Source organism: Balaenoptera borealis (assembly GCF_965194805.1).
Source record: "Balaenoptera borealis genome assembly, chromosome: 20".
Classification (NCBI taxonomy): domain Eukaryota; kingdom Metazoa; phylum Chordata; class Mammalia; order Artiodactyla; family Balaenopteridae; genus Balaenoptera; species Balaenoptera borealis.
The window spans coordinates 44,191,377-44,218,834 of NC_138879.1; the positions used below are offsets into that span (position 1 = coordinate 44,191,377).

General features: G+C 34.7%; 1 protein-coding gene across 9 annotated transcripts in view; it reads right to left on the bottom strand.

The window, feature by feature from the left end:
* NF1 (neurofibromin 1) overlaps positions 1-27,458 on the bottom strand; it is a 260,230-nt gene that overhangs the window by 170,183 nt on the left and 62,589 nt on the right. For 6 of the 9 annotated variants that reach the window (XM_082371271.1, XM_082371274.1, XM_082371276.1 and 3 more), the window contains 9 exons: positions 26,733-26,923; positions 21,910-22,016; positions 17,210-17,277; positions 16,890-16,965; positions 15,988-16,145; positions 3,056-3,229; positions 2,469-2,591; positions 2,145-2,219; positions 508-537 (listed from right to left, as the gene is read on the bottom strand). In XM_082371271.1, coding sequence (XP_082227397.1) covers positions 508-537; positions 2,145-2,219; positions 2,469-2,591; positions 3,056-3,229; positions 15,988-16,145; positions 16,890-16,965; positions 17,210-17,277; positions 21,910-22,016; positions 26,733-26,923 — 1,002 coding nt within the window. The remainder of the gene's footprint in view (positions 1-507; positions 538-2,144; positions 2,220-2,468; positions 2,592-3,055; positions 3,230-15,987; positions 16,146-16,889; positions 16,966-17,209; positions 17,278-21,909; positions 22,017-26,732; positions 26,924-27,458) is intronic. The other 3 variants (XM_082371270.1, XM_082371275.1, XM_082371273.1) reach the window with 1 other exon arrangement.

Genomic DNA, 27,458 nt, shown 5'->3' on the forward strand with positions numbered 1-27,458 from the left:
TGTGACTTCAAGACAGAATATTTCCATAATATCTGCATTAAGTGAGAGTCTATAATAGTCAATTCCATAAATTTGCATATTTACTTTATACATAGTCCTTTTCAATCAGAAATTACTTCAGATTCAATATCTCTTAGCCTCAAACCAAAGGAAAGAAAAACCCTAACAAGAAACAATTTATCAAACAATCTATTATAATTAAGTATCATTATCTAAGGTCCAACTATAAAAGATATTTTATAGACTCAAATTTGTTCCTTTTCAAGCTAGTCATTAAAAGGTTACTAACACTTAATATTTTAAAAGTTAGTCAATACAGGTTTTTCTTTATAAAAATAGATTTCGTATTTATGTGGCCTCTGATACAGACACACTCCACCTTCACACATGCAGTACTCATTAGAGTACAGAAGGATGCACAACCACTTCACCATATACATTGAGGCATGCATGAAGTACCACTCCAGGCATGCTTTAAACCCACAAAGGAGCAGCTCAGCCACTTACAGCAGTGCCAAGTCCATGCTTGAAAGTGCTCTATATATTCAATTGTAGACAAAAATATTTCACAATTAAAGTAACTAGCCACAGAGTATCAAAAAAGTATACACTTGGGTTTATTAAATACAAGCTTTAAGCATTTATGTAAACCATCCACTCTAATAAATAGAATGTTTTTAGTATTATAAACCAAAGGAGAAAAAAGTAATAATATTTTATTTCTGAATTACACATAAACATGAAGGGTAAAAATCATTGCTTTTTTAAACTAATGGCCTTGAAAGTAAACCTTAAGGGTACAGTGTCTTAGCTCATTACACTGGCAAAAGCAAAATAAAAATTTTTCTAAGTTTTTAATACAAACATACCTTATCTGCAGTATCAGATTCATTAAACTTTACCTTTTGCAAGAAACTGTAGTTAATGTTACTTCTACCTATAACTGATCCTCAACTGAGAGAGGAATCATTCCCTCAGGAATTTTTAGTTATTCATAGTGTCTGGGGGCAGAGATGGGAGAGGAGGGAAGTGGCACAAATGGTATTTAATGAAATGAGGACCAAGGATGCTAAATGTCCTACAATGCACAAGGCAGTCCTGCATTGTAAAGATTGTCCTGACCAAAAATGTTACTAGCACCCCACTGAGAAAAACCAAATGTGTCACTACATAGCTTTATTAATAGTTATTATTCCTCTGCAGGAATGGATAAAAGAAAATGTGGCAGAATTTGATATAGTTCAATACATCCAAGGCAAATGAAGGTGAGAAGGATATTTTTAACTCACTAGAGACACTCCTTTAAAATGAAATTTGATTATAAAGAGGACAAATATACCTAAGTTATCAATGATTAAAGTCCTTTTTAAGGGAGGAAAACAGGAAAAAGTTGAACAATTTACACTTACGTGTGAATATCTAAAAATGGATAAAAGTGGAGCTATGGTAAATAACACTTGAAAACCTTCAAAATATGATCAGAAGAACAGAATTTTTTAAATCCATGGTCCAAATCTAATACGGTTACTATCTTTCTACTTGATGCACGCACATCAGAGTCGAAGGTTTCACAAGTACCTTTTAATGAGTTTGCTTATTTTGTCTGATATGCTTTTATATCATGTAAACACCTCTAAGTGTTCATGTTTCATTTGTTTAAGGAAGACTAAAAAGTGCAATCAAATATGGTCCCACCATTTTTTTAATATACATAATGGGCTACAACATAAATATTGCTACTTTTAACTTAAACAGTAAGGTGACAAGTCAGAATGTATCAAATGCTGGGAAAGGGCTAAGAGTATTAAAATAATATATGAAGAGCTTTGGGATGAAAATGTTAAATTATATTTTCAGTGGCACTGTTCTCAAGGGCTTCTGATCCAAATATCTTTTAAGTTTAATCTTTCCAAAGGATCCTATTAACTCCACCTTCCTCAATAAGGGCCCTGAGGTCAAGATTAAATATGAAAAATACAATTGTATATCAGTTATTAGATAGAATCATGTGTGAGAAATCTTCCTATATCATACAACTAAATTCAAAATCTTTTGTAAACCAAAAACGTCTTTCTTAAAAAGAAATAAAAAAGGAGTAAAGAAAAAAAAATTTTAAGTAATTTAGCAATACCTTTTGGACTTACATTGGTGATGATTCGATGGAGTGAATTTACCAGCACATAGTGAAATGTAGAAGGGGAATTCTGAGCCAGGCAGATCTAAAGAGGAAAGAAAAAAAGTGATTATTACTTCTATGAGAAAAATATATAGTAATATATATGAGGACAAAAGGAACAACAAAAAGAAAGTTTTTTTAAAAATAGAATAGATCTTTAAGGTCTTGAAATTAACATATAATAACGAGCAATACTGATAAAGCTGTAATCTATTCATTTTTCTACTCTTTTCACATTTAAAAGGATCAACAGCATCAGTAAACACAATTGGATCAAAACCAATGCTCTCACCTTAAAGTGTTGGTTGTTGTGAGGGCTTATACGAAAGCAAGAAACAAGGCAGTCAATCATTAGATCCACATCTGCAGGCTGACTGCCTCTTGAGAATGGTTTACTTGGATTAAAAAGCAGGTTCTATGAAAATCCCAATAGAAAACAAAAGTCTTTAAACAGTCATGCAGTATTTTTTCTACTAGTATTTAATAATAACACATCATCCACACAGATGGCAGTAACATTTAGTTCCCAGACAAAACACAAAGCACTAATATTGTGGTTCATCAGTCTGACTAAATTCTTACTATACCATATATGGTTCCTTTCAGGCCTGAATTTCTACATTATTTTAAACCCAAGTTTGAATATTTATGCTAATTTAAGAAAATGGATTCATTCTGTGTTTTCTTCATATTCTAAGCCACTTTATGTAGCCGGGGGAACAGTAACAAAAGCAGGTCCTAAGAACTTAATAAAAGAAGACTCAGAACTTCTGTGTTGCAATGATCTTTGACAGTGATCTAGTATACTATTTATACTACAAGTTTATTCTTCATTTAACGTTTTTTAAGTTTGTATAAGAGAAACAATAAGCATGTTACCTTAAGATCAACCACCATGGACTGAACTAGTAAGAAGATGACAGAGTTATCTTCCCAATTGATGTAAGTACTTGCTTTACACAGTTTGACACAGGCGACTGCAGCGCTTTCAGTCAGCTGCCTGCTTCCTCCGTGGCCGGCAAGTGCTTTTCGTAGACTGTCCAGAAACAACTTCTACAAAATTCAAATACAGCAATTAGATAATATGTGAAGTTTCTTAGATTTCAGACTTACTTAATAAAGTAGCAAATTAGCCTCTAAAAATTATACTCTAGAAATATATAATTGATATATTGATATTTGTGGTTTTAAATTTCATAATTTAAGTAGCTGTCATCATTTAAATGTTTGTTGAATCCAAAAAAAGGAACCTGTTCTTCCCTTTCTTTGTTGAATTATTAAAGGAACATGAGAAACCATCCTTCCCGAACAATGTAGTTGACTTCCCAACCCTGAATTTAGCTGATCAAATTCTCTTTTTTATATTATCTTTAATTTCTAAATATTATACTTCCTTGGTTACTGTCTATTCAAATTGTTCCATCTTTATCTAAAACTCCAGGCTATATTCAAGCTTCAGCCTTCTAACTAAGGATATATCTAAGGCTGTTCTATTGTTCTAAATTCCATTCCTCATAGAAAGTTAAGCATTCTTGTGATCTCAAGCCCTCTCTACAGCTCATTAACAAATTTCTCCCTTTGGCCTTACTCCTAACTGAAAATAATACATCTATACTTACACACATTCTCAAATATAACATGCCAAAAGCTAAACTCACGCAACAACAGCAGAATATACATTCTTCTCAAACACACAAGCAACAATTTCCAGGATGGACCATATGTTAGGCCACAAGTCTTAATAAATTTAAAGAGATTAAAATAATATATATAATATTTCTGATCACAATGAAATGAAACTAGAAATTAACAGCAGAGGGAAAACTGGAAAATTCACAAATGCGTAAAAATTAAACAACACCCTTGGTCAAAGAAAAAAATCACAAAGAAAATTAGAAAATATCTTGAGACAAATCAAAGTAAAAATACAACATACTAAAAATTAAAGAAAACAGTGCTAAGTGGAAAACTTATAGCTGGAAACTCTTACATTAAAAAAGAAGAAAGTTCTCAAATCAATATGAAATAGAGAATAGAAAAACAGGGGAAAAATGAACAAAATCAGAAGTTGGTTCTTTGCAAAGGTCAAGAAATTTACAAACCTTTAGCTACATTAAGAAAAAAAGAAGACTCAAATTACTAAAGATCAGAATTGAAAATGCGGACATTACTGTTTTTACAGAAATAAAGATTATTACACTATGAAAAATTATACACCAACAAACAGGATAATCCAGACAAATGGGCAAATTCCTAGAAACACACAATCTACCAATACTGACTCATTAAGAAACAGAAAATCTAAATAGACCTATAACTAGCAAGGAGATGAAATCAGTAATAAAAAACCTCCCTAAAAAGAAAAAGCCCAGGATCAGACGGCTTCACTGGTGAACACTCTATCAAGTATTTAAAGAAGAATTAACACCAGTCCTTCTCAAACACTTCCAGAAAATTAAAGAAGGAACACTTCCTAACTCATCCCATGAGGTTAGCAATACTCTATTATGAAGGCCAGGCAAAAACAATCCAAGAAAACTATGGATGAATTTCCCTTAAGAATATCTAAGAAAGAATCCTCAACATGAATTAGCAAACCAAATCCAGCAGTATAGTAAAAGGATTATATACCATGAACAAGTAGGATTTATTCCTAGAGGACATGAATGGTTCAACAACAAAATCAATCAACGTAATGCATCACACAAATAAAATGAAGGGAAAAAAATCATCACCATTGATGCAGAAAAAGCATTTGGCAAAATTCAACACCCTCCCATGACAGAAACACTGAATAAGCTTCCTCAACATGATAAAAGCTATATATGAACAACCCATAGCTAACATCATACTTAATGGTGAACAACTGAAAGCTATTGGTCTAATATTAGGAACAAGATATGGACACCTGCTTTTGCCACTTCTATTAAACATACTAGTGGAAGTTCTACGCAGAACAATTAGAAAAAGAAAAGGAAATGAGAAAAGAAAAAGAAGTAAAAGTCATCCAAACTGGAAAGGAAGAAGTTATCTCTGTTCTCAGATGACATGATCTATGAAAATCTTGAAGATAACACACAAACACACAAAAAGCCTGTTAGAGCTAATAAACAAATTCAGCAAAGTTGCAGGATACAAAATCAACACACAAAAGTCTACTGCATTTCTATACACCAGCAATGAACAATTTAAAAAGGAAATTAAGAAAACAATTCCACTTATGAAAGCATCAAAAAGAATAAAATACTTAGGAATTAACCAAAGAGATGAAAGACTTGTACAATGAAAGCTATAAAACAGTGCTGAAAGAAATCAAAGAAGATATAAACAGAAGCACATCCCATGTTCATGGATTGGAAACTTAACACTGTTAAGATGGCAATACTATCCAAAGCACTCTACAGATTCAATGTAGTCCTTATCAAAACCCCAATAGTGTTTTTTGCAGAAATAGAAAAACCCATCCAAAAATTCATATGGTATTTCAAAGGAAGCCAAAAAGCCAAAACAATCTTGGAAAAGAAGAACAAAGTTGGAAGACTCAAACTTCCTGATTTCAAAACTTACTACAAAGCTACAGTAATCAAAACTCTGTGATACTGGTATAAAGACAGACATATAGACCACTGGAATAGAACAGAAAGTGCAGAAAGATATCCTCGAATATATGATCAAATTCAGTGGAGAAAGCACAGTTTTTTTCGACAAAGAGAGCTGGAAAAACTGGATGTCCACATGCAAAAGAATGAAGTCAGATCCTTCCCTTACTCTATATACAAGAATGAACTCAAAATGGATCAAAGATCTAAACAACTAAAGCTATAAAATCCTATAAGAGAACATACAAGACAATCTTTACAACACCGAATTTGGCAATGATTTCTTGATATGATACCAGAAAAAGCACAAGCAACAAAAAATAAACTGAACTTCATCAAAATTAAAAAACTTTTGTGTATCAAAGGACATTACTGAGAAGGTGAAATGACAATCCACAGAATGAAAGAAAATATTTGCAAATCATATATCTGAAAAAGGATTAATATCCACAATATTTAAAGAACTCCTACAACTCAACAACACCACAAAAACACTGTGAGTGTACTCAACACCACTGAACTGTACACTTAAAAACAGTTAAAAGGGTAAATTTTTTGCTACTTCACCACAACATAAATAAGTAAATAAAAGTTTAAAAGCTAAACTCATATTTCCTCTGAACCAACTCCCACTTTGGACTTCTCTTTGATCAGTCTCAAACACTATTCTGCATATCTCACCTCTAACCCTAATCTTTAGACTTTTCCTAATTGCCTAAAGAATAAAGTTTAAACCCAAACTGGCTCACAATGTCTTCCAGGTTACTCACATCTGCTCTTCATCTTCACTTCTTGTAAACTGCCTGTGTGAACCTTCCACTCTCTAGCTAACTTTTCTGAACATACCTTCAACATTTTTATATCCATTTTCTTGATTACCTTGGCTTGAACAACACTCACTTTCTCTAATCTAAATTCCTTTCTTATTTCAAGTTCAGCTAAGTTCCACACCTCTTCCATAAAACTTTCCTAACTATCCAAGCTTCATCTGAATTCTTACAGCACATACAGCCTGTATTATTATCCTAGTAAACAGGTACTCTTGATAAATAATTTTTTATCCATAAAGGAATAACGGGGACTTCCCTGGTGGCACAGTGGTTAAGAATCCACCTGCCAATGCAGGGGACACGGGTTAGATCCCTGGTCCGGGAATATCTCACATGCCGCGGAGCAACTAAGCCTGTGAGCCACAACTACTGAGCCCACATGCGCCTAGAGCCAGTGCTCCGCAACAAGAGAAGCCACTGCAATGAGAACCCCGCGCGCCACAATGAAGGGCAGCCCCCACTCGCTGCAAGTAGAGAAAGCCTGCACGCAGCAAGAAAGACCCAACACAGCCAAATATATATATTAATTAATTAATTAATTAATTATTTTTTTAAAAGAGAAATAACTGGGAATTCTAGGGAGACAGCAGTCTTAAGCCATCCTTGACTGCCGATCTCTCCTCTAGCTCCTTTATTCCTTGGTTCCCATGTTCACCTCTTGTTCCTGGATACATAGTCATATTTCTCAGCCTCTCTTGCAGTTAAATGTGGCTATATGACTGAGTTCACCTAATGAAATGTGAATGAAACAGATGCATGCTATTTAAGGGCCTGATCCATAAAAATCCTCAGCATGCTTTTTTTCTATGTTATCTTTTTCCCTCAGGCTCACAGAATGGAAACAACTCCCATAGAAGCCACATATGGAAAATGGCAGTCGTTGCTGGCCAAGGTCCTAAGAAACCACAAAGAGGAGGACTGTCCTGCAGAGCTACTCAGTTTGGCTGCTCAATACTATTTCATTAAGTATAATAAAGTTCTATTTAGTTGAGCTGTTATACTACCTACCCTAATACAGTAAGATAGTAATACAAATAAAAATAATAATAAAATTTAGAAACTGAAAAATAGAACTGCTTTCCATACATAGTCTGCAGTCTAGGATTGGTGTAAATGAAAGCCTGATCCGATCTGTTTAGGGTTATATTTGTTTGTTGTTTGTTGCCTTGCTTGCTTTATAATAAAGCGCTACGTATGATTACCAAAGCCTGGAAGGAGTTCTGCCATACTGCCAAAGTCAATTGGCTACCTGTGGGAGCCCAGCCAGCTAAACCAAGCATTTCTCACAGCATACTATCTCAAGCCACCTACAGGGTACTTCTAAGAGTGGCATTAAAGATTTGCATTAAATTCTGTGTCTTACTAAAATTATACACATTCTACTCGGATGAACATGAAACACTTTTTTAAACAAATATGTACCACAATTAAACTTTTTTAAATCACAAAAAACTAACAATTTGGAAACCATAAAACATTCCTCTAAGTCGAATATGGCATCATCAAGTAAGAGAAATTAGAAATTGGAAATCACTAAAATTGAGGAAACTTCATCTGAAAACCAAGACTGCTGCTAAAAAGTAAAATCCAAAGCCTTACAGATACTTCTACAATTATTTTAAAAATTGCAAATAGATGAACTAAACCATTACCTCAAAACATAAACGTTAGAAAATATAAAGTCAAAATGTCAGGTTTTGGGCTTCTCTGGTGGCGCAGTGGTTAAGAATCTGCCTGCCAATGCAGGGAACATGGGTTTGAGCCCTGGTCCAGGAAGATCCCACATGCCGCGGAGCAACTAAGCCCGTGTGCCACAACTACTGAAGCCTGCGCTCCTAGAGCCCATGCTCCGCAACAAGAGAAGCCACTGCAATGAGAAGCCCGCGCATCACAACAAAGAGTAGCCCTCGCTCACCACAACCAGAGAAGGCCCACGCACAGCAACGAAGACCCGATGCAGCCAAAAAAAAAAAAAAAAAAAAAAAAGCCAGGTTTTAAAGACCAATAGAATAGATAAACCCTAGTAAACATGAATGAGGAAACATGAGACATATTAGAAAAGAAGAAAGAGTTATAAACATGGATATTGAGGAAAATAATTAGAAGAGAATATATAAATATTATAAATAAACATTCTGTCTATATTATAAATAAAATATGTAGATATAGATATACATAACTCCTTGTTGATGAAACTGAAAAATATATTTCCTAGCAAAGAATAAACTGTCAAAAGTAACCTTAAAAGAGACAAAACTTCCTCAAAAAATTAAAAATAGAATTTACATACAATCCAACCATACCACTTCTGTGTATATATACAAAAGAATTGAAAGCAGGGTCTCAAAGAGATATCTGTATACCCATGTTCACAGCAGTATTATTTGTAATAGCTAAAAGGTGGAAGCAACCCAAAAGTCCAGGGACAAATGAAATTGGATAAACAAAATATAGTATATATATTCAATGGACTATTACTCAGCCTTAAAGAAAGGAAATTCTGACACATGTTACAAGGTGGATGAACGTTGAGGACATTATGCTAAGTGAAATAAGCCAGCCACAAAAAGACAAACACTCTACATTTCCACTTATATGAGGTATCTAGAGTAGTCAAATTCATTGAGACAGAAAGTAGAATGGTGGCTGTTAGGGGGTAGCGGGAGGGGAAAATGGGGAGTTATTGTTTCATAACAAAATGAACAATGGTTCTTAAACTTTAGTGTGCACCACAATCACTTAGAGGGTTTGCTAAAACAGGTTGCTAGCTGTGTCCCACCCCGAGAGCTTCTGTTTCAGCAGACCTAGAGTGGGGATCTAACAATTTGCATTTCTAACAAGTTTCCAGGTGATGCTGCTGCTGCTGCTCTTAAGACCACACTCTGAGAAGCACTGAACTAGATCTTGATCTCAATCTCTCTGTCTCATAAAAATTTTAAAAAGTAGACTAGAAGGATGTATACCAACCCCTGACAGTGGCTATTCCCAGGGAAAAACGAAAGAATATGGAATTAGTGGAATCAAAGGGGACTTGAGCTTTATCTGGAATTAAAGGAGAATTTATGCAACTATTATTTGTTCAATTTTCAAAATCATATGTAAATAGAAAAAAGATAAGCAATATATCATAATGTTAATATGAGTATGGGTCATTGTTATATTCGTTGTATACTTCAAATATTTCTGCTAAAAAAGATAATATAGTCAAAAGAAATAATGGTCTGGAAAAAATATTTACAACTTACTAAAAATAATGGATTACTGCTCCTAATAAACAAAAAGTCCCATTAAGCTCTACCCACCACCAGTCCCTCCCAACAGGAAACTTACACAAGCCTCGTAGATAGCCTCATCCACCAGAGGGCAGACAGCAGAAGCAAGAAGAACTACAGTCCTGCAGCCTGTGGCACAAAAACCACATTCACAGAAAGACAGACAAGATGAAAAGGCAGAGGGCTACGTACCACATGAAGGAACAAGATAAAACCCCAGAAAACAACTAAATGAAGTGGAGATAGGCAAACTTCCAGAAAAAGAATTCAAAATTATCATAGTGAAGATGATCCAGGACCTCGGAAAAAGAATGGAGGCACAGATCGAGAAGATGCAAGAAATGTTTAACAAAGACCTAGAAGAATTAAAGAACAAACAAACAGAGATGAACAATACAATAACTGAAATAAAAAATACACTAGAAGGAATCAATAGCAGAATAACTGAGGCAGAAGAACGGATAAGTGATCTGGAAGACAGAATGGTGGAATTCACTGCTGCGGAACAGAATAAAGAAAAAAGAATGAAAAGAAATGAAGATAGCCTAAGAGACCTCTGGGACAACATTAAACGCAACAACATTCGCATTATAGGGGTCCCAGAAGGAGAAGAGAGAGAGAAAGGACCCGAGAAAATATTTGAAGAGATTATAGTCAAAAACTTCCCTAAAATGGGAAAGGAAATAGCCACCCAAGTCCAGGAAGCACAGCGGGTCCCATACAGGATAAACCCAAGGAGAAACACACAGAGACACATAGTAATCAAATTGGCAAAAATTAAAGACAAAGAAAAAATTATTGAAAGCAGCAAGGGAAAAACGACAAATAACATACAAGGGAACTCCCATAAGGTTAACAGCTGATTTCTCAGCAGAAACTCTACAAGCCAGAAGGGAGTGGCATGACATATTTAAAGTGATGAAAGGGAAGAACCTACAACCAAGATTACTCTACCCGGCAAGGATCTCATTCAGATTCGATGGAGAAATCAAAAGCTTGACAGACAAGCAAAAGCTAAGAGAATTCAGCACCACCAAACCAGCTCTACAACAAATGCTAAAGGAGCTTCTCTAAATGGGAAACACAAGAGAAGAAAAGGACCTACAAAAACAAACCCAAAACAATTAAGAAAATGGTCATAGGAACATACGTATCGATAATTACCTTAAACATGAATGGATTAAATGCTCCAACCAAAAGACACAGGCTTGCTCAATGGATACAAAAACAAGATCCATACATATGCTGTCTATAAGACACCCACTTCAGACCTAGGGACACATACAGACTGAAAATGAGGGGATGGAAAAAGATATTCCATGCAAATGGAAATCAAAAGAAAGCTGGAGTAGCAATACTCATATCAGATAAAATAGACTTTAAAATAAAGAATGTTACAAGAGACAAGGAAGGACACTACATAATGATCAAGGGATCAATCCAAGAAGAAGATATAACAATTATAAATATATATGCACCCAACATAGGAGCACCTCAATACATAAGGCAACTGCTAACAGCTATAAAAGAGGAAATGGACAGTAACACAATAATAGTGGAGGACTTTAACACCTCACTTACACCAATGGACAGATCATCCAAACAGAAAATTAATAAGGAAACACAAGCTTAAATTACACAATAGACCAGATAGATTTAACTGATATTTACAGGACATTCCATCCAAAAACAGCAGATTACACTTTCTTCTCAAGTGCGCATGGAACATTCTCCAGGGTAGATCACATCTTGGGTCACAAATCAAGCCCCAGTAAATTTAAGAAAACTGAAATCATATCAAGCATCTTTTCTGACTACAACGCTATGAGATTAGAAATGAATTACAGGGAAAAAAACGTAAAAAACACAAACACATGGAGGCTAAACAATATGTTACTAAATAACCAAGAGATCACTGAAGAAATCAAAGAGGAAATCAAAAAATACCTAGAGAAAAATGACAATGAATACACGACGATCCAAAACCTATGGGATGCAGCAAAAGCAGTTCTAAGAGGGAAGTTTATAGCTATACAAGCCTACCTCAAGAAACAAGAAAAATCTCAAATAAACAATCTAATCTTACACCTAAAGGAACTAGAGAAAGAAGAACAAAACAAAACCCAAAGTTAGCAGAAGGAAAGAAATCATAAAGAACAGAGCAGAAATAAATGAAATAGAAACAAAGAAAACAATAGCAAAGATCAATAAAACTAAAAGCTGGTTCTTTGAGAAGATTAACTAAATTGATAAACTATTAGCTGGACTCATCAAGAAAAAGAGGGAGAGGACTCAAATCAATAAAATTAGAAATGAAAAAGGAGAAGTTACAACAGACACCACAGAAATACAAAGCATCCTAAGAGACTACTACAAGCAACTCTATGCCAATAAAATAGACAACCTGGAAGAAATGGACAAATTCTTAGAAAGGTATAACCTTCCAAGACTGAACCAGGAAGAAACAGAAAATATGAACAGACCAGTCACAAGTAATGAAATTGAAACTGTGATTAAAAATCTTCCAACAAACAAAAGTCCAGGACCAGATGGCTTCACAGGTGAATTCTATCAAACATTTAGAGAAGAGCTAACACCCATCCTTCTCAAACTCTTCCAAAAAATTGCAGAGGAAGGAACACTGCCAAACTCATTCTATGAGGCCACCATCACCCTGATATCAAAACCAGACAAAGATACCACAAAAAAAGAAAATTACAGACCAATATCACTGATGAATATAGATGCAAAAATCCGCAACAAAATACTAGAAAACAGAATCCAACAACACATTAAAAGGATCATACACCATGATCAAGTGGGATTTATCCCAGGGATGCAAAGATTCTTCAATATACGCAAGAAGAAAAAGGAGAAAAACCATATGATCATCTCAATAGATGCAGAGAAAGCTTTCGACAAAATTCAACACCATTTATGACAAAAACCCTCCAGAAAGTAGGCATATAGGGAACTTACCTCAACATAATAAAGGCCATATATGACAAACCCACAGCCAACATCGTCCTCAATGGTGAAAAACTGAAACCATTTCCACTAAGATCAGGAACAAGACAAGGTTGCCCACTCTCACCACTGTTATTCAACATAGTTTTGGAAGTTTTACCCACAGCAATCAGAGAAGAAAAAGAAATAAAAAAAGGAATCCAAATTGGAAAAGAAGAAGTAAAGCTGTCACTGTTTGCAGATGACATGATACTATACATAGAGAATCCTAAAGATGCTACCAGAAAACTACTGGAGCTAATCAATGAATTTGGTAAAGTAGCAGGATACAAAATTAATGCACAGAAATCTCTTGCACTCCTATACACTAATGATGAAAAATCTGAAAGTGAAATTAAGAAAACACTCCCATTTGCCACTGCAACCAAAAGAATAAAATATCTAGGAATATACCTACCTAAGGAGACAAAGACCTGTATGCAGAAAATTATAAGACACTGATGAAAGAAATTAAAGATGATACAAACAGATGGAGAGATATACCATGTTCTTGGATTGGAAGAATCAACATTGTGAAAATGACTATACTACCCAAAGCAATCTATAGATTCAATGCAATCCCTATCAAACTACCACTGGCATTTTTCACAGAACTAGAACAAAAAATTTCACAGTTTGTACGGAAACGCAAAAAACCCCAAATAGCCAAAGCAATCTTGAGAAAAAAAATGGAGCTGGAGGAATCAGGCTCCCTGACTTCAGACTATACTACAAAGCTACAGTAATCAACACAGTATGGTACTGGCACAAAAACAGAAATATAGATCAATGGAACAGGATAGAAAGCTCAGAGATAAACCCACGCACATATGGTCACCTTATCTTTGATAAAGGAGGCAAGAATATACAGTGGAGAAAAGACAGCCTCTTCAATAAGTGGCGCTGGGAAAACTGGACATCTACATGTAAAAGAATGAAATTAGAACACTCCCTAACACCATACACAAAAATAAACTCAAAATGGATTAAAGACCTAAATGTAAGGCCAGACACTATCAAACTCTTAGAGGAAAACACAGGCAGAACACTCTATGACATAAATCACAGCAAGATCCTTTTTGATCCACCTCTTAGAGAAATGGAAATAAAAACAAAAATAAACAAATGGGACCTAATGAAACTTAAAAGCTTTTGCACAGCAAAGGAAACCATAAACAAGACGAAAAGACAACCCTCAGAATGGGAGAAAATATTTGCAAATGAAGCAACTGACAAAGGATTAATCTTCAAAATTTACAAGCAGCTCATGCAGTTCAGTATCAAAAAAACAAACAACCCAATCCAAAAATGGGCAGAAGACCTAAATAGACATTTCTCCAAAGAACATACACAGATTGCTAACAAACACATGAAAGAATGCTCCACATCATTAATCATGAGAGAAATGCAAATCAAAACTACAATGAGATATCACCTCACACCGGTCAGAAAGGCCATCATCAAAAAATCTAGAAACAATAAATGCTGGAGAGGGTGTGGAGAAAAGGGAACCTTCTTGCACTGTTGGTGGGAATGTAAATTGATACAGCCACTATGGAGAACAGTATGGAGGTTCCTTAAAAAACTAAAAATAGAACTACCATACGACCCAGCAATCCCACTACTGGGCATATACCCTGAGAAAACCATAATTCAAAAAGAGTCATGTACCACAATGTTCATTGCAGCTCTATTTACAATAGCCAGGACATGGAAGCAACCTAAGTGTCCATCAAGAGATGAATGGATAAAGAAGATGTGGCACATATATACAATGGAATATTACTCAGCCATATAAAAAGCAAAATTGAGTTATTTGTAGTGAGGTGGATGGACCTAGAGTCTGACAGACAGAGTCAACTAAGTCAGAAAGAGAAAAACAAATACCGTATGCTAACACATATATATGGAGTCTAAAAAGCAAAAAAAAATGGTCATGAAGAACCTAGGGGCAAGACGGGAATAAAGACACAGACCTACTAGAGAATGGACTTGAGGATATGGGGGGGGGAAGGGTAAGCTGGCACAAAGTGAGAGAGTGGCATGGACATATATACACTACGAAATGTAAGATAGATAGCTAGTGGGAAGCAGCCACATAGCACAGGGAGATCAGCTCGGTGCTTTGTGACCACCTAGAGGGGTGGGATAGGGAGGGGGGGAGGGAGGGAGACACAAGAGGGAAGAGATGTGGGGATACATGTATATGTATAACTGATTCACTTTGTTATAAAGCAGAAACTAACACACCACTGTAAAGCAATTATATTCCAATAAAGATGTTAACAAACAAACAAACAAAAACTATGCTTAGGGACTCCCCTGGTGGCGCAGGGGCTAAGAATCTGCCTGACAATGCAGGGAACACAGGTTCGAGCCCTGGTCCGGGAAGATCCCACATGCCGTGGAGCAACTAAGCCCGTGCACCACAACTATTGAGCCTGTGCTCTAGAGCCCGCGAGCCACAACTACTGAGCCTGCATGCTGCAACTACTGAAGCCCTTGCACCTAGAGCCCATATTCCACAACAAGAGAAGCCATCGCAATGAGAAGCCCACACACCGCAACGAAGAGTAGCTCCCACTCACCGCAACTAGAGAAAGCCCGCGTGCAGGAACGAAGACCCAACGCAGCCAAATAAATAAATTAAATAAATAAATAAATTTATAAAAAAACTATGTTTAATACTGTCCTTTCTGGTAAAAGAATGCAACTACAGGATTATTTTAAATCTTTAATCAATGAGTGTTATCACTGATATCATATTTTTCCTCCAACTAAATCTATGTCCAAGTATGTCTCTGCTAAGGACAGGAAACAAAAAAACCTACAATGATGCAACTAGAAATGGTCACCTGAAATATCATGCTTACAGAATGCTAAGCTTAAAGTAATATACACCTTGAGTAAAATAAATTGCTTCATGGGAATTCCCTGGCGGTCCAGTGGTTAGGACTTGGTGCTTTCACTGCCGGGCCTGGATTCGATCCCTGGTCGGGGAACTAAGATCCTGCAAGCCGCACTGTGTGGCCAAATTAAAAAAAAACAAGAAACAAAAACTGCTTCACATCTGGACATGATGGAAACAACTTTGCCCTCCTCACCTTATTCATGTTGTTTTCATCAACCACATCCTTGGATATATCCTGGATTATTTCTGGACACAAGATAAGGAGAATGATTTGTAATGGCCAAACTGCTGCTTTACGTTTGGTGCTTTCAGCAAAACCATCCACTAGGTCAAACAGTTTTTCTGCACACTCTATGTGAAAAATATAAATATTAAATGATATAATTAGATGAGAAGAAAATCTCTGGCATTAAATTAAAAGCTGGTGCTATCCAAAAACCCAAAGGCCACATTTTTAAAAGATAAACTTGGAAGTTCACGTAACTCAGCAAATTCTTTCAATTCAAGCAATGTTATATGGTCTATGTATTAGAAGAGGTTATATTGTCTATGTATTATAACAGCTATCTTGATCCATCTAGAAAAGTCCAAATTTTAGAATGGCCAGACTTGTATTTAGTCTCAATTTGCAGGGCAAAGTGTGATGTATCCAAGAAACGAAGACTGAATAGCTTCTCAAAGGGAATTACCAAAGCTCTCCAGGAGTCTATTCTCCTTCTTGCAGTTGTGTCTTGAGAATTCCAAGTGGGGATATTCCTACTTTACACACATCTCTCTAAATACAAACTAAAGCCTCAGAGCACACACAGAAAAAAGGTGCTTCTCTAAAACAAAGAGCCATCAGTATCCAATCTACAACTCTAATTAAAGATCAGAGCTTCATTTCAAACTTCCTTATCCATTTGCTCAAAGGAAAAAGGTTGAGGCTAATTTAGAAATATAAGAAAAAAGTAATATTTCCTATTTGACATAAGTTGAAAAGATTAAAAGTACCATAATAACAAAAATAACTTGGAAAATGATAGGTTTTTACCTCATAAGAGTTTAAAAGACAAAAACAAACAAACAAACAAACAAAACCAATCTTATCCTTACCAGCCATATCAGTCTGTGGAATCTGGTATAACTTTGTAAATTCATCTGGATAATTTTCTACCCAGTTCCAAAATGCCTACAAATAACAAAACATATGTTTTTATGTCATATTTTCTTAATATAGTAAATAAAATAACATATGCCTCCAATTATATCACAAAATTCTAATTTCCTTCGGAAGAATATTGCAATGCAGTCTTCCTAAAAATTAATGTGAAATTATCACTCAAGTCATAACTCCTTGATTCAAAATTCTGAAGACAGCAACACTTACAACCAAAAATTAACAAAACTTTAATATCAAAGAGGTTATTACTTACTTTTTCCAGGCTATTTATAACTGCTAACTGTGCAACTTTCTTTAGGGCTTTAAATTTAAATGCTGTTTCTGGAGAAAAAAAAAAAAGTTTTACAATTAACTCTAGTTTAATTAGTTAACACAAATACAATTCAGAGCTACTGGTAAAAATAACTTTCCTTTTATATATAAACTTTTGTTCCAGTATTATTTATAAGCAATGTAAAGGTAAAGGTAATTAGTGTAAGCCAAAACCTCACTGGTTATGTCCACTAAAGACCAAACTGAACCTTGAACTTCAAAGGTTGTTGTGAATTTTTTCCTTTGTTTTGTTTCTAATAATAACTACATTTTTTAAAAATGGATAAAATACACGGTCATTGTAGAAAATTCAAAAAATACACAGCAATCTAAGGGAAATTTAAAACATTATCTATGATTCTACCATTCAGAGACAATCATAGTTAACAGTTGGGTGAATTTTCTCCCTTCCCTTTTCCTATGCATGTATAAGGCAAATACATTTACCATAACTGAACAAAACCTGTTCATATCAAACCTGTTCTTTACATTTCACATCATACCCCCAACTTTTTCCATATCACTAAAAATTCCTCATACATATATTTGATGGTTCTATATACAATAATAACTATTACTTGAACAATTACAACATGCCAGGTATTTTCAATCCAATATATTTAATTTTTTCAAAATCTTAATGCTTTCAGGTATTACAGATGAGCCAACTGTGTTTCTGAGGTTACAGATCTAATAAATGATTGAATTGGGCTTCAAAGCCATAGTCTTTTCAGTACGCTTTGATGTCTTTCAGAATATTTAAGTCACTGTATTAAGTCACTGGTTATTTAAATATTTTCCAATTGTTGGATATTTAAGATATTTCCAATACTGCACTATTATAAGTAACATTAATACTTTTATATCCAAGTCTTTTCCACATTCTGATTATTTCTTTAAGGCACATAAATACCTAGAAAAAGAACTGTCCAAAGAGATGAATATTTTTTTTAAATTAATTAATTTATTTATTTTTGGCTGTGTTGGGTCTTCATTTCTGTGCGAGGGCTTTCTCCAGTTGCGGCGAGCGGGGGCCACTCTTCATAGCAGTGCACAGGCCTCTCACTGTCGCGGCCTCTCCCATTGCGGAGCACAGGCTCCAGACGCGCAGGCTCAGTAGTTGTGGCTCACGGGCTTAGTTGCTCCGCGGCATGTGGGATCCTCCCAGACCAGGGCTCGAACCCGTGTACCCTGCATTGGCAGGCGGACTCTCAACCACTGCGCCACCAGGGAAGCCCGAGATGAATATTTTTAAGGCTCTCGATAAATATTGCCAACCTGATTTTCAGAAGGGTTGGGCCAAAGGCCACTCCCACCAAGCAGCATATGAAAGTGCCCTTATCACATCCTTGCCATCATTAAATGTGTTCATTTCTTTTATTCTGCTAATTTGATTGTTCAAAGAAGTAGAATGCATTTTTAAAATAAGACTAAACATTTCTCCATATAAATATATTAGATATTTTAATTTCCTCTTCTATAAATGTACTGTCCACATTTATAAAAAGATTTATATCTGGAAAAGATGACCCTTCTATAAACTATATTACTGATAACAGTCTCTTGGCAGAGAACTCCCCATATGGACTTTTAATGAAGGGATGCAGGTACTTACTACAATTACATAAATATCTTTATAAGACAGAGATGAGTCTACAAGTTATAAAATTGTCTAAATAATCCTTTAAAAGTCACTTTTTTTCCTGGACTTGGAAATGAGCAACTTGCTCTCCAAGTCAGTTTTAAAACATACCCTTCCAACCTTCTTTGCTCTTGCTCTCCTTTGACTTCCAAACAATAGCATTACACTTCACAGTGCTCTTGAGTCTTTTTGCCTTCCTATATTCATCAACTTTACCTTTATGACACTTTAAATGTGTTATACACAGTAGTCTATTCTCAATTCCAATGTATAAATATTTTAATACTCCAGTTCTACAAGTTTCTGACTGGGTACCCTACCAATACCTCAAACTCAATAGATCTAAAACTGAATTTATCATTTTCCTGGCCACCTTCTTCTCTGCTTTAACCAGGTTGCTCTGTAACACTTGGTGATACTTCCCTTTAACATCACATTCCTAAATTAATCACCAAAAGCTATGCAATGTATTCTACTTCCTAAATACCATATCAAATTGGTCCCCACCCTACCCCATTCCATCCAGACCTCCACTATCCTTATTTCTACCTTACGTTACGATATAACCAAGTCCCAGAAGTTCATGTAACTTTCTAGCAAATCATCTTGCAAATTTCAAGCAAAGTGGCATATCTAAAATAAAATACTGATCAAGGTAATTCCCACCCAAAAGCCTCTGCATCACTTCCCATGGCCACTAAAATAAAGCCTAATAACCCATAAGGCAAAACAGTATAGCAGTTAGGTACTTTGGTTCTAGAGACAGACAGATGTGACCCTGCCACTCAATAGCTGTATGACCTTGTAAATGTTACTTAAGCCTCAGTTTCCTCATCAATACAGGGGATGATAATAATAATATCTGTTTCACAGGGTTACTGTGAGTATTGATGAAAAAAGCATGTGAACTGCATAGCGTGACATGTGGCACATACTGAAAATGCAACAAATGTTACTATGTTTTTATTAATATAATCTGACCTACTCTTGTACCTCTCTATATCTTGCTCTTTTCCTCTTAACATCTCCCACCCCCAAACCCATAGATACTTATTCTCTCACTTTATGCTCACTCTATTTAGCTTTGACACACTGCTTTGCAAATAATCTGATAATATATTGTCTGATAAACCAGGCCATGAGCGCCAAAGGGAGAGATTCAATACTTTGTTAATCTTTGTAAGCCCAGCACTTAGCATGGTTCCTTACATACAGTTTCCCAACAAAAGCTGCTGAATCGAATTTAAAACACATTACTACTTCTACTATTCCATATTACAGGAAGTTTCCATTCCTTTCACCATTTATCATGTAGAACCATCTTTTGCTGGTCTATTTCATATTAGCTTAATACTTAACATTTATCAGCATAAACTCTAAATTTATGATCATAAGGAAGCTGCATTCAATGGGGATAACTTACCACAATAAAAAGAAAGTAATTTATCCACACACTTAGTTTCTCTCATTTGTGCATGGAGAACCATCTCAATTAATTATTATGGATTAAACATTTCTACGAAAACTGATCTTTTAAACAAACATCTATCCACAGGCACCCTGGACTAGATTTCCCAAATGTCACTGAACAGTTATGAAAAAAAAATCACAAAACCCCACTTAATTTCTTAAATTTTATACAAAGATTAAATCTCTAAATATTACCATTCACTTCCTTAACTTTTCAATGTTTAATGATAAATATTAAAATCTTGAAATTTCAACTGAATTGAGTGGTGGTTTATAATAATCTAAAATAATTGCTGCCCACTTGTCCGTATCTTGACATAATAGCTAAAATGATCCATTTTTCCTTTATTAAAGTTACTGAAAAGTGATTTAATTGTTGCTTGGTTTTATAATGGTAACGATCTAAAATCACAAATTCTGAACAAGGTAATATAGCTGGAACACAGCCTTATAGTATTCATCTATATAGATACAGCCTTTTTACATCTCTGGTGAATAGTTGTTGAGTTTAAAGCAAATGTTAAGAAAACTAAACATGGTATTTTGAAAATTACATACTGTAGAACTGTTGAGGTTTTCAAAGTTAGTATAACTAAATCTCCTTTTAGGTCAGACATTAAAAAACATTAGTGACAATTCCTATATCAATATACAAAGTAAAATAAAAATGAGTGTGAATCATATACTATAAGGTTCCACATTTAAATTAGCCAGGATCCAATATTACATAAAATTAAAACACAATTTTTGTGAAATGAATTTAGGTATTTATACTCAGTTTATTAATAATACTCAATGATATTTGATTTATATTAACACATTCCTGCTTACCACAAAAATTCTCTCAATTCCTTCTGATAGTTTATTTCAATCAGCATAATCATAGAAAGCACTTTCCAAAGCTTTAAAAACACACATTTTAGGCATTATAATATTCCCATGTGTGACTACTATTGACATGTTCTACAAGGAAGCAAAACTAACTTTTACTGAAAGAGTAAAAGACTTTGTAATGCTATAAAGTCAGTCAGTAAGTCAATAACAGAATTGAAAACAGAATGTCAGAAATGAGATTCCTGACTCAATTTCTCCTCTCATCGAAAGAGCACAATCTTCTGGTTCCACCTGCAAGGAAACTTCTATAGCCTGCTAAGCTATCTGCTTTTAGCACTACCAATAGCTAAACAAATAACTTCTATAACCTACTAGCTACCCTCAAGAGGTGAAATTCTAGAAAAATTAAATAACAGCATCCTCACATTCTCTTTATTAAAAGCAAAAATTGTAGTTGAACAAAACTTTCCATTGCCAAGACTTAAGATACTCATTTTCGCTAATGTATTGTTTTCAAAGGTTCAAAAATTACTGAACCATAAAGTATTACTGTCCATTTCTCAAGGACATTTATTTGCACTATGAAATCCACTTTGATGTTCTAGTTCAACACAATTAGTATAATTAGTACATTCAACATACTGGTTTTTCACCCACAGTGATTAATTTCAGATATATCATACATTTAAACTTACCTTTCAGGAGTCGTTTTAATTTTGCACAATCCACATTGATATACTGTAACAATTCTATATCATGAACATCAACATTGTCTTCTGAACAAACAGTCAATTCCTGTAACCTGAAAAGTAAAAACCAAAAATAATTTATCAACTGAAGTCTTAGGATAGTCCGAAATTCTGAATTCAACAGACTCTTCTCACTCTAATGATGAGTATATAAGAGAAAATACACATATAAAAATAAGAGAATAAATTTTTTAATGAAAATCTAAAGGAACATAACTAATTCAGGGGCTGTGATAAAAGAAACCGTGATAATCCTGTAAACTTCACAATGTATATCAAATCACTATGTTGTACAATATACAGAATTTAATATACAGAATTTTTATTAAAAAAAAGGGATCACAGCATGCTGATAACTGCTGAAGCACAGTAAGAGATACTTGAGTATCTGAAATACCTTCTCTCTGCTATGTGTATTTTAAAATTTTTTCTATAATATAAAATTCAAATTTCAAATTATAAGTTAAAAAAAAGATAAATTTTATTAACCTCTATTCACATCAACTAGACTTCAGAAACATGAATGACATTTTATCTACATTCACAGGATACATTTACTTTGTATCAAAAAAATGAGTAAGCCTTTATTCACTGCGCTTTTCAGTCTGTACGTGTGCTTACGTGATTATCTAATTAGTGTCCCTCTCTCACAGAACTTAAGCTTGTAATGACAAAAATCTTTCTAAACCCCAAATTTCCCTCTTATTAAATATGAAGTTACCAAAAATGCAGAAAAATTTAGCACTTAACAAAAATATAGATGTTTAAACTGCTAAGAAATTCACTTAAGCCTAATAAATAAAAGAGGTTAAAGTTTTCTTCCTTTTTTTCACTAACAACCACAGAGGTCAGCTTTTCAAATGTTGGTACTGCTAATCTATTGTTGTGTGCTTCCTAATGAAGCTTGCTTATTTCAATTAATATCAAAAATGTAAGCAATAGAATGAAATTACTAACTTTCATAAATGCAGAGAGAGATGTGTGAAAAAGCACAAATAGTACAGGAACTTATTCAAAATATTAGCTCAAAGTATAACCATTTCAGTATAATTTAAAATTGACATTAATCATCACACTAAACCTTCAGTTGCTAAAAATGAAATCAATGCTATTTCTTCCTTCTCAAATTCCTCTTTCACTCACTTTAGCCCATAGATGTATAGCTAACATTAAAATTATTCTAAGCACTTACACTAATGTTCTTCTTATCATCAGGGTGAGAAAAGCTTAGCAGTTCACACTGGGAATGAGAAGGTCCTCAAAACTGATTTACATGCTACAAATTCCACAGCTGCTGCAAAGAGCCTAAAAATATGGAATATGACTCCTTAGGAAACACAATAAATCAGCAACACCAACTTTTTAAAAGCTAACTCTTGTGGTTGTTTGTGAGAAATGGAAGAAAAGTTTAATTCCTTTTATAGTCCAGTTTTTACCACAGGGAAGAAACATTTTGTGAATTTATAAGGCAGAGAAATCAAATAAAGGGTAGTCTGGGCAAAAGAAATGAAGTGGAAAACCTATCACTAAAACATCTAGAAAAACTAGGTAAACTGAACAACAACAAAAAGATATTTTAAATGTATAGAAATAAAGCAAAACAAACACTATTTACCCACCCAAGTCCAGAAATGGAAAGGAAACTGAAAACCGGAGATGGTTTTGAAGGCATGATCTAGCCAACAAAAGAAGGGTGAGAGTCGGTTAGATTTTTTTTCTCTCCTTAACCTAGGGGTCTGGGGCTAAAAACATCCACATGGGACTGGATACAAAGTCCTGTACCCTCATAATGCAGAGAGTAGAATCAGGGGCCTGCATAAAACATGGCTAGAAAGAGCTATGCACTTCCTTAAAAAAAGAAAGAGACACTGAAAGAGAGACAGAGACATAAAGAAAAGAGGGAGGGGGGAAATCTATCAGCACAAGAAGTCTGTCTGCTCTGCCTAAGATTTGGGTAGGGGAAAAAGTCACCCAGGGCTGTCACCTTACAAGGGTTTGAGGCCCACATTTGTACTACCCATACAATCTGGGGCTGAGAAATTAACAAAAATATAGGTCCAGAACTGGGCACTTGGCAAAAGCAAATGCAAAACCATCACTAGGATACTCCCACACTCCCAGGCTACAAGAGATTCCCAAAGAAAATACAGACTGCACTAAAGATAAATTTGCAATCAAAGTTTACAAAACAGAGAGAAAAAATTCACTGTGAATGACAGTGAATGGCACATACAAACAAATGAGATTATTTAACAATCTTAAAGAGAATATATAATAAGTATGTTTTAAATAATTAGACATATAAGAAGAAATTTTAAACTATTAAAAACAATAAGAAACCATTTAAAAAAAAACAGCAGATTTGTAAAAGAATCAAATAGAACTTTCAAAGTCACTGAGTCTTCTGCTTCTGGTATATGTCAAATTAGATATTTTTCAGGACCCTCCAACTACAAAACAATTAGATCCAGTGCATTGTATAATAATTCTGTGGAGAAAGCAGCTAATGCTCTACAAAGAAGAGTACTATGAGCCGCAGAACATGGTATACTTCAGCAGAATAAAAAAGTTATCCTATGATCTGTAACTCATATTATTCCCTTAAAGAAAAGCAAAGGACAGAAATATCAAAAGCTAATGTTAATCCTAAAAGAGAAACATCCATAGACAGGTAGAATGGTCAAGCACAACAAATTTTCATGATACTGATTCATCTAGTACATACGAAGTATAAATTCAATCTTCAGAAAGAACTGCCATTCCAGTTCCTTGCATATTTTGTCACCTAATGCTACGACAGCAGTGTCACAGGATAACCCCATCTAAATTAAACCATCATAATGGTCTTTTAGGTAAGTGACCCTCTAATAAGATCAGCTCCTATTTCTGGCACCAACTAAATGAAACAGCAAATGCAGTTGTCTGAAACATGAATTTCATAGATCCCATTTCTGAGCAGTCTGTCCCCTGAAAGCTAAAGAAACTGGCTTATTCTGGAGACATTTAACTTCTACTCTGCAAACAGTAAACTAGATTCAGGAAATAACCAAAAGTTGTCTATTTTTACACGTGCCAATGCTGCAAAATAAAACCTTTGGTGACTAGAAGATTTTTAGAGTTTTCAGAGGTGGCACATTTGCTGTGTTTTATTAAGGCAATTCATGTTTGGATAGACTAAAAAACATTTTACCCTTTTGATCATTTTCTACCTTCAGTGTAAGATTATTTCAAACAGTAAGACTGGTCTAGTAGTCACCTAAACAAAGAAGGGGTTTGGTTTTGTTTTTTATCATTTTAATGCGTCCTATTACCTAGGTGTTTGCTACCTTGCTGCTTCAACTAGTGTACTATTTACTCAGAATATGAGATGTTAACACTCAAGAGATTTCATGAAGACATCGTTCTATTGTATAACTATTACCCTACATTATCAGTCATATTATAACATTAGATAAAATTTTAATTTTCTTTGCACCACAATTCTGATGAGAGGTTGGAAGAATACTGTTGCCCAGCATCACGATCAAAGAAATGCCATTTTTTATTAAAAAGACTGCAGGATTTTGAAGTTAGCCAATTCCGCCTAAAAACCACAGCACAAATTCTCAAACTATGATGTATGTTCTCATTCACATCTGTTGGAAAACAACATAAGAATGAACTAAGCTAATGGACGTCCATTGCTCACACAACAGACAAATCAAAGATGCAGGTGCCATTAAGCAAAGGAAATTGTTTTTCTTTATTCTGCGTTAGTCTTTGATCCACTGAATCACTAGGTGATTTACGTTATACCTCCTACTTGGTCTTAATTAGGGACCCATTTGACTCTACTTGCATGAGAAAGGCAAATCGTCCGCATGAAATTAAGATCCAGAGTTACCTGCTACCATCAGCTACAGTTCTATACCCATTTCTCCATCTCTAGCATTATCACAATGAATGATCACATGATGATTTCTAAGCATCAATAAAAGCTTAAATTATACTTATCATACAATTTTAAAGCACAGCAGTGGATATTATAAAAAGGATTTCATCAAAATGCGGCTAAAATAGCGGTACCAGGAAGCAGCCGGGCACAACAAAACAGACAGACTCTGAAGCCAGCCGGACTTCAAAGTTTTGGGTCCTCCGTCACTTGGCACAGCACCTTGATAACTTCTTTAGTATTAGTTTGCTACCTATAAAATGCGGTATCACCTACATTTCAGGGATACTGTGAAGATCAAACAGCATAGCACATGCTGTAAATGCTCAACAAATGGGAGATTTCACAGTTCATACACTTACTAGAATTACTTTCTAGAATTACTCATTTCCTTGTGCTTCCACACTGCTGGTTTGGTTTTTTGTTTTGTTTTGTTTTTTGATAACTTAGGAGCTTGTGATAAGGATCAGAGCATTAAGATCATTAGAATTCTGACTACTCATCTATTATTCTGATTGACTAATTTCATTACAAGGAATAATACGTTAAAAAGCCAAACCCAAAATTTATACCTATCAATAGTATTTAAAAAAAAAAAAAAAGAGCCCGGTCATGGGTGACATTTTTTTCCTAAAATTTAGACTTTCAAGTTTATCGTAGTACTCACATTTAACTGTACCCACCAATAACACAACATTACAAAATAAAAATTTCAAAGAAATCAATGCATAAAATTTCAACAGAAGCCCAGGTTAAACTCATTTCTGTCAACTTTTTACTTTTATGTAGACAAATTTTACATTACTTACAACATTCCTATGTAAATTTACACACTAACCTGGTAGAAATTCGACTAAAGACTGCATTGAAGTTGTTGCAGCTGAGAGAAAATAAAACTCCAGAGGCAGAATTCCGAAGTTCAGCTGCATGTTGGTTTCCCTCACGACAAGTGTGAAGAAAATGGCAGATTTCTGGCAGCAACTGTTTGACCAGCATCGTTTCATCTAACCTCATCGTGTCCTTTGGTTGCTAAAACAGAAATAATCACATAATTCTAAAACTTTCTTAAACTTACCTGTAAATATTTTCTATTATGGAAAATTTCAAACATACATAAGAGATGAAACAGAATAACAAACACCCATATACTCATCACCTAGATTCCACAATTGTTAATATTTCATCATGTTTGCTTTATCTATCTACAATTAGTTTAATAAAGAGGGTGGTTCCATCTTTCACTTCTTAATCACAAGAAAAGTCCAGGTACCCCCATCCATCCTCCTCAGCACCCCAATTTCTGCTTGTTCCCCTGTTCATCAAATCCCTTCCTAAGCCCTTCCCTTCCTGGGAATCCCTAGCTTATTGTGAGTCCTAAATAAACTTTATTCATATTCACTGGTGAGTGCACTGCGTCATCTGTCTCAACGTCCAAATTAATTCCTGGGTGAGCAATCACATCTACCTTTGGGCAGACTGACCAAAACAGGTAGATATTACTTATTACAAATAATTTTGTTTTGGTTTAACCACTTCAAAGTAAATTACAAACATCATTACTTCA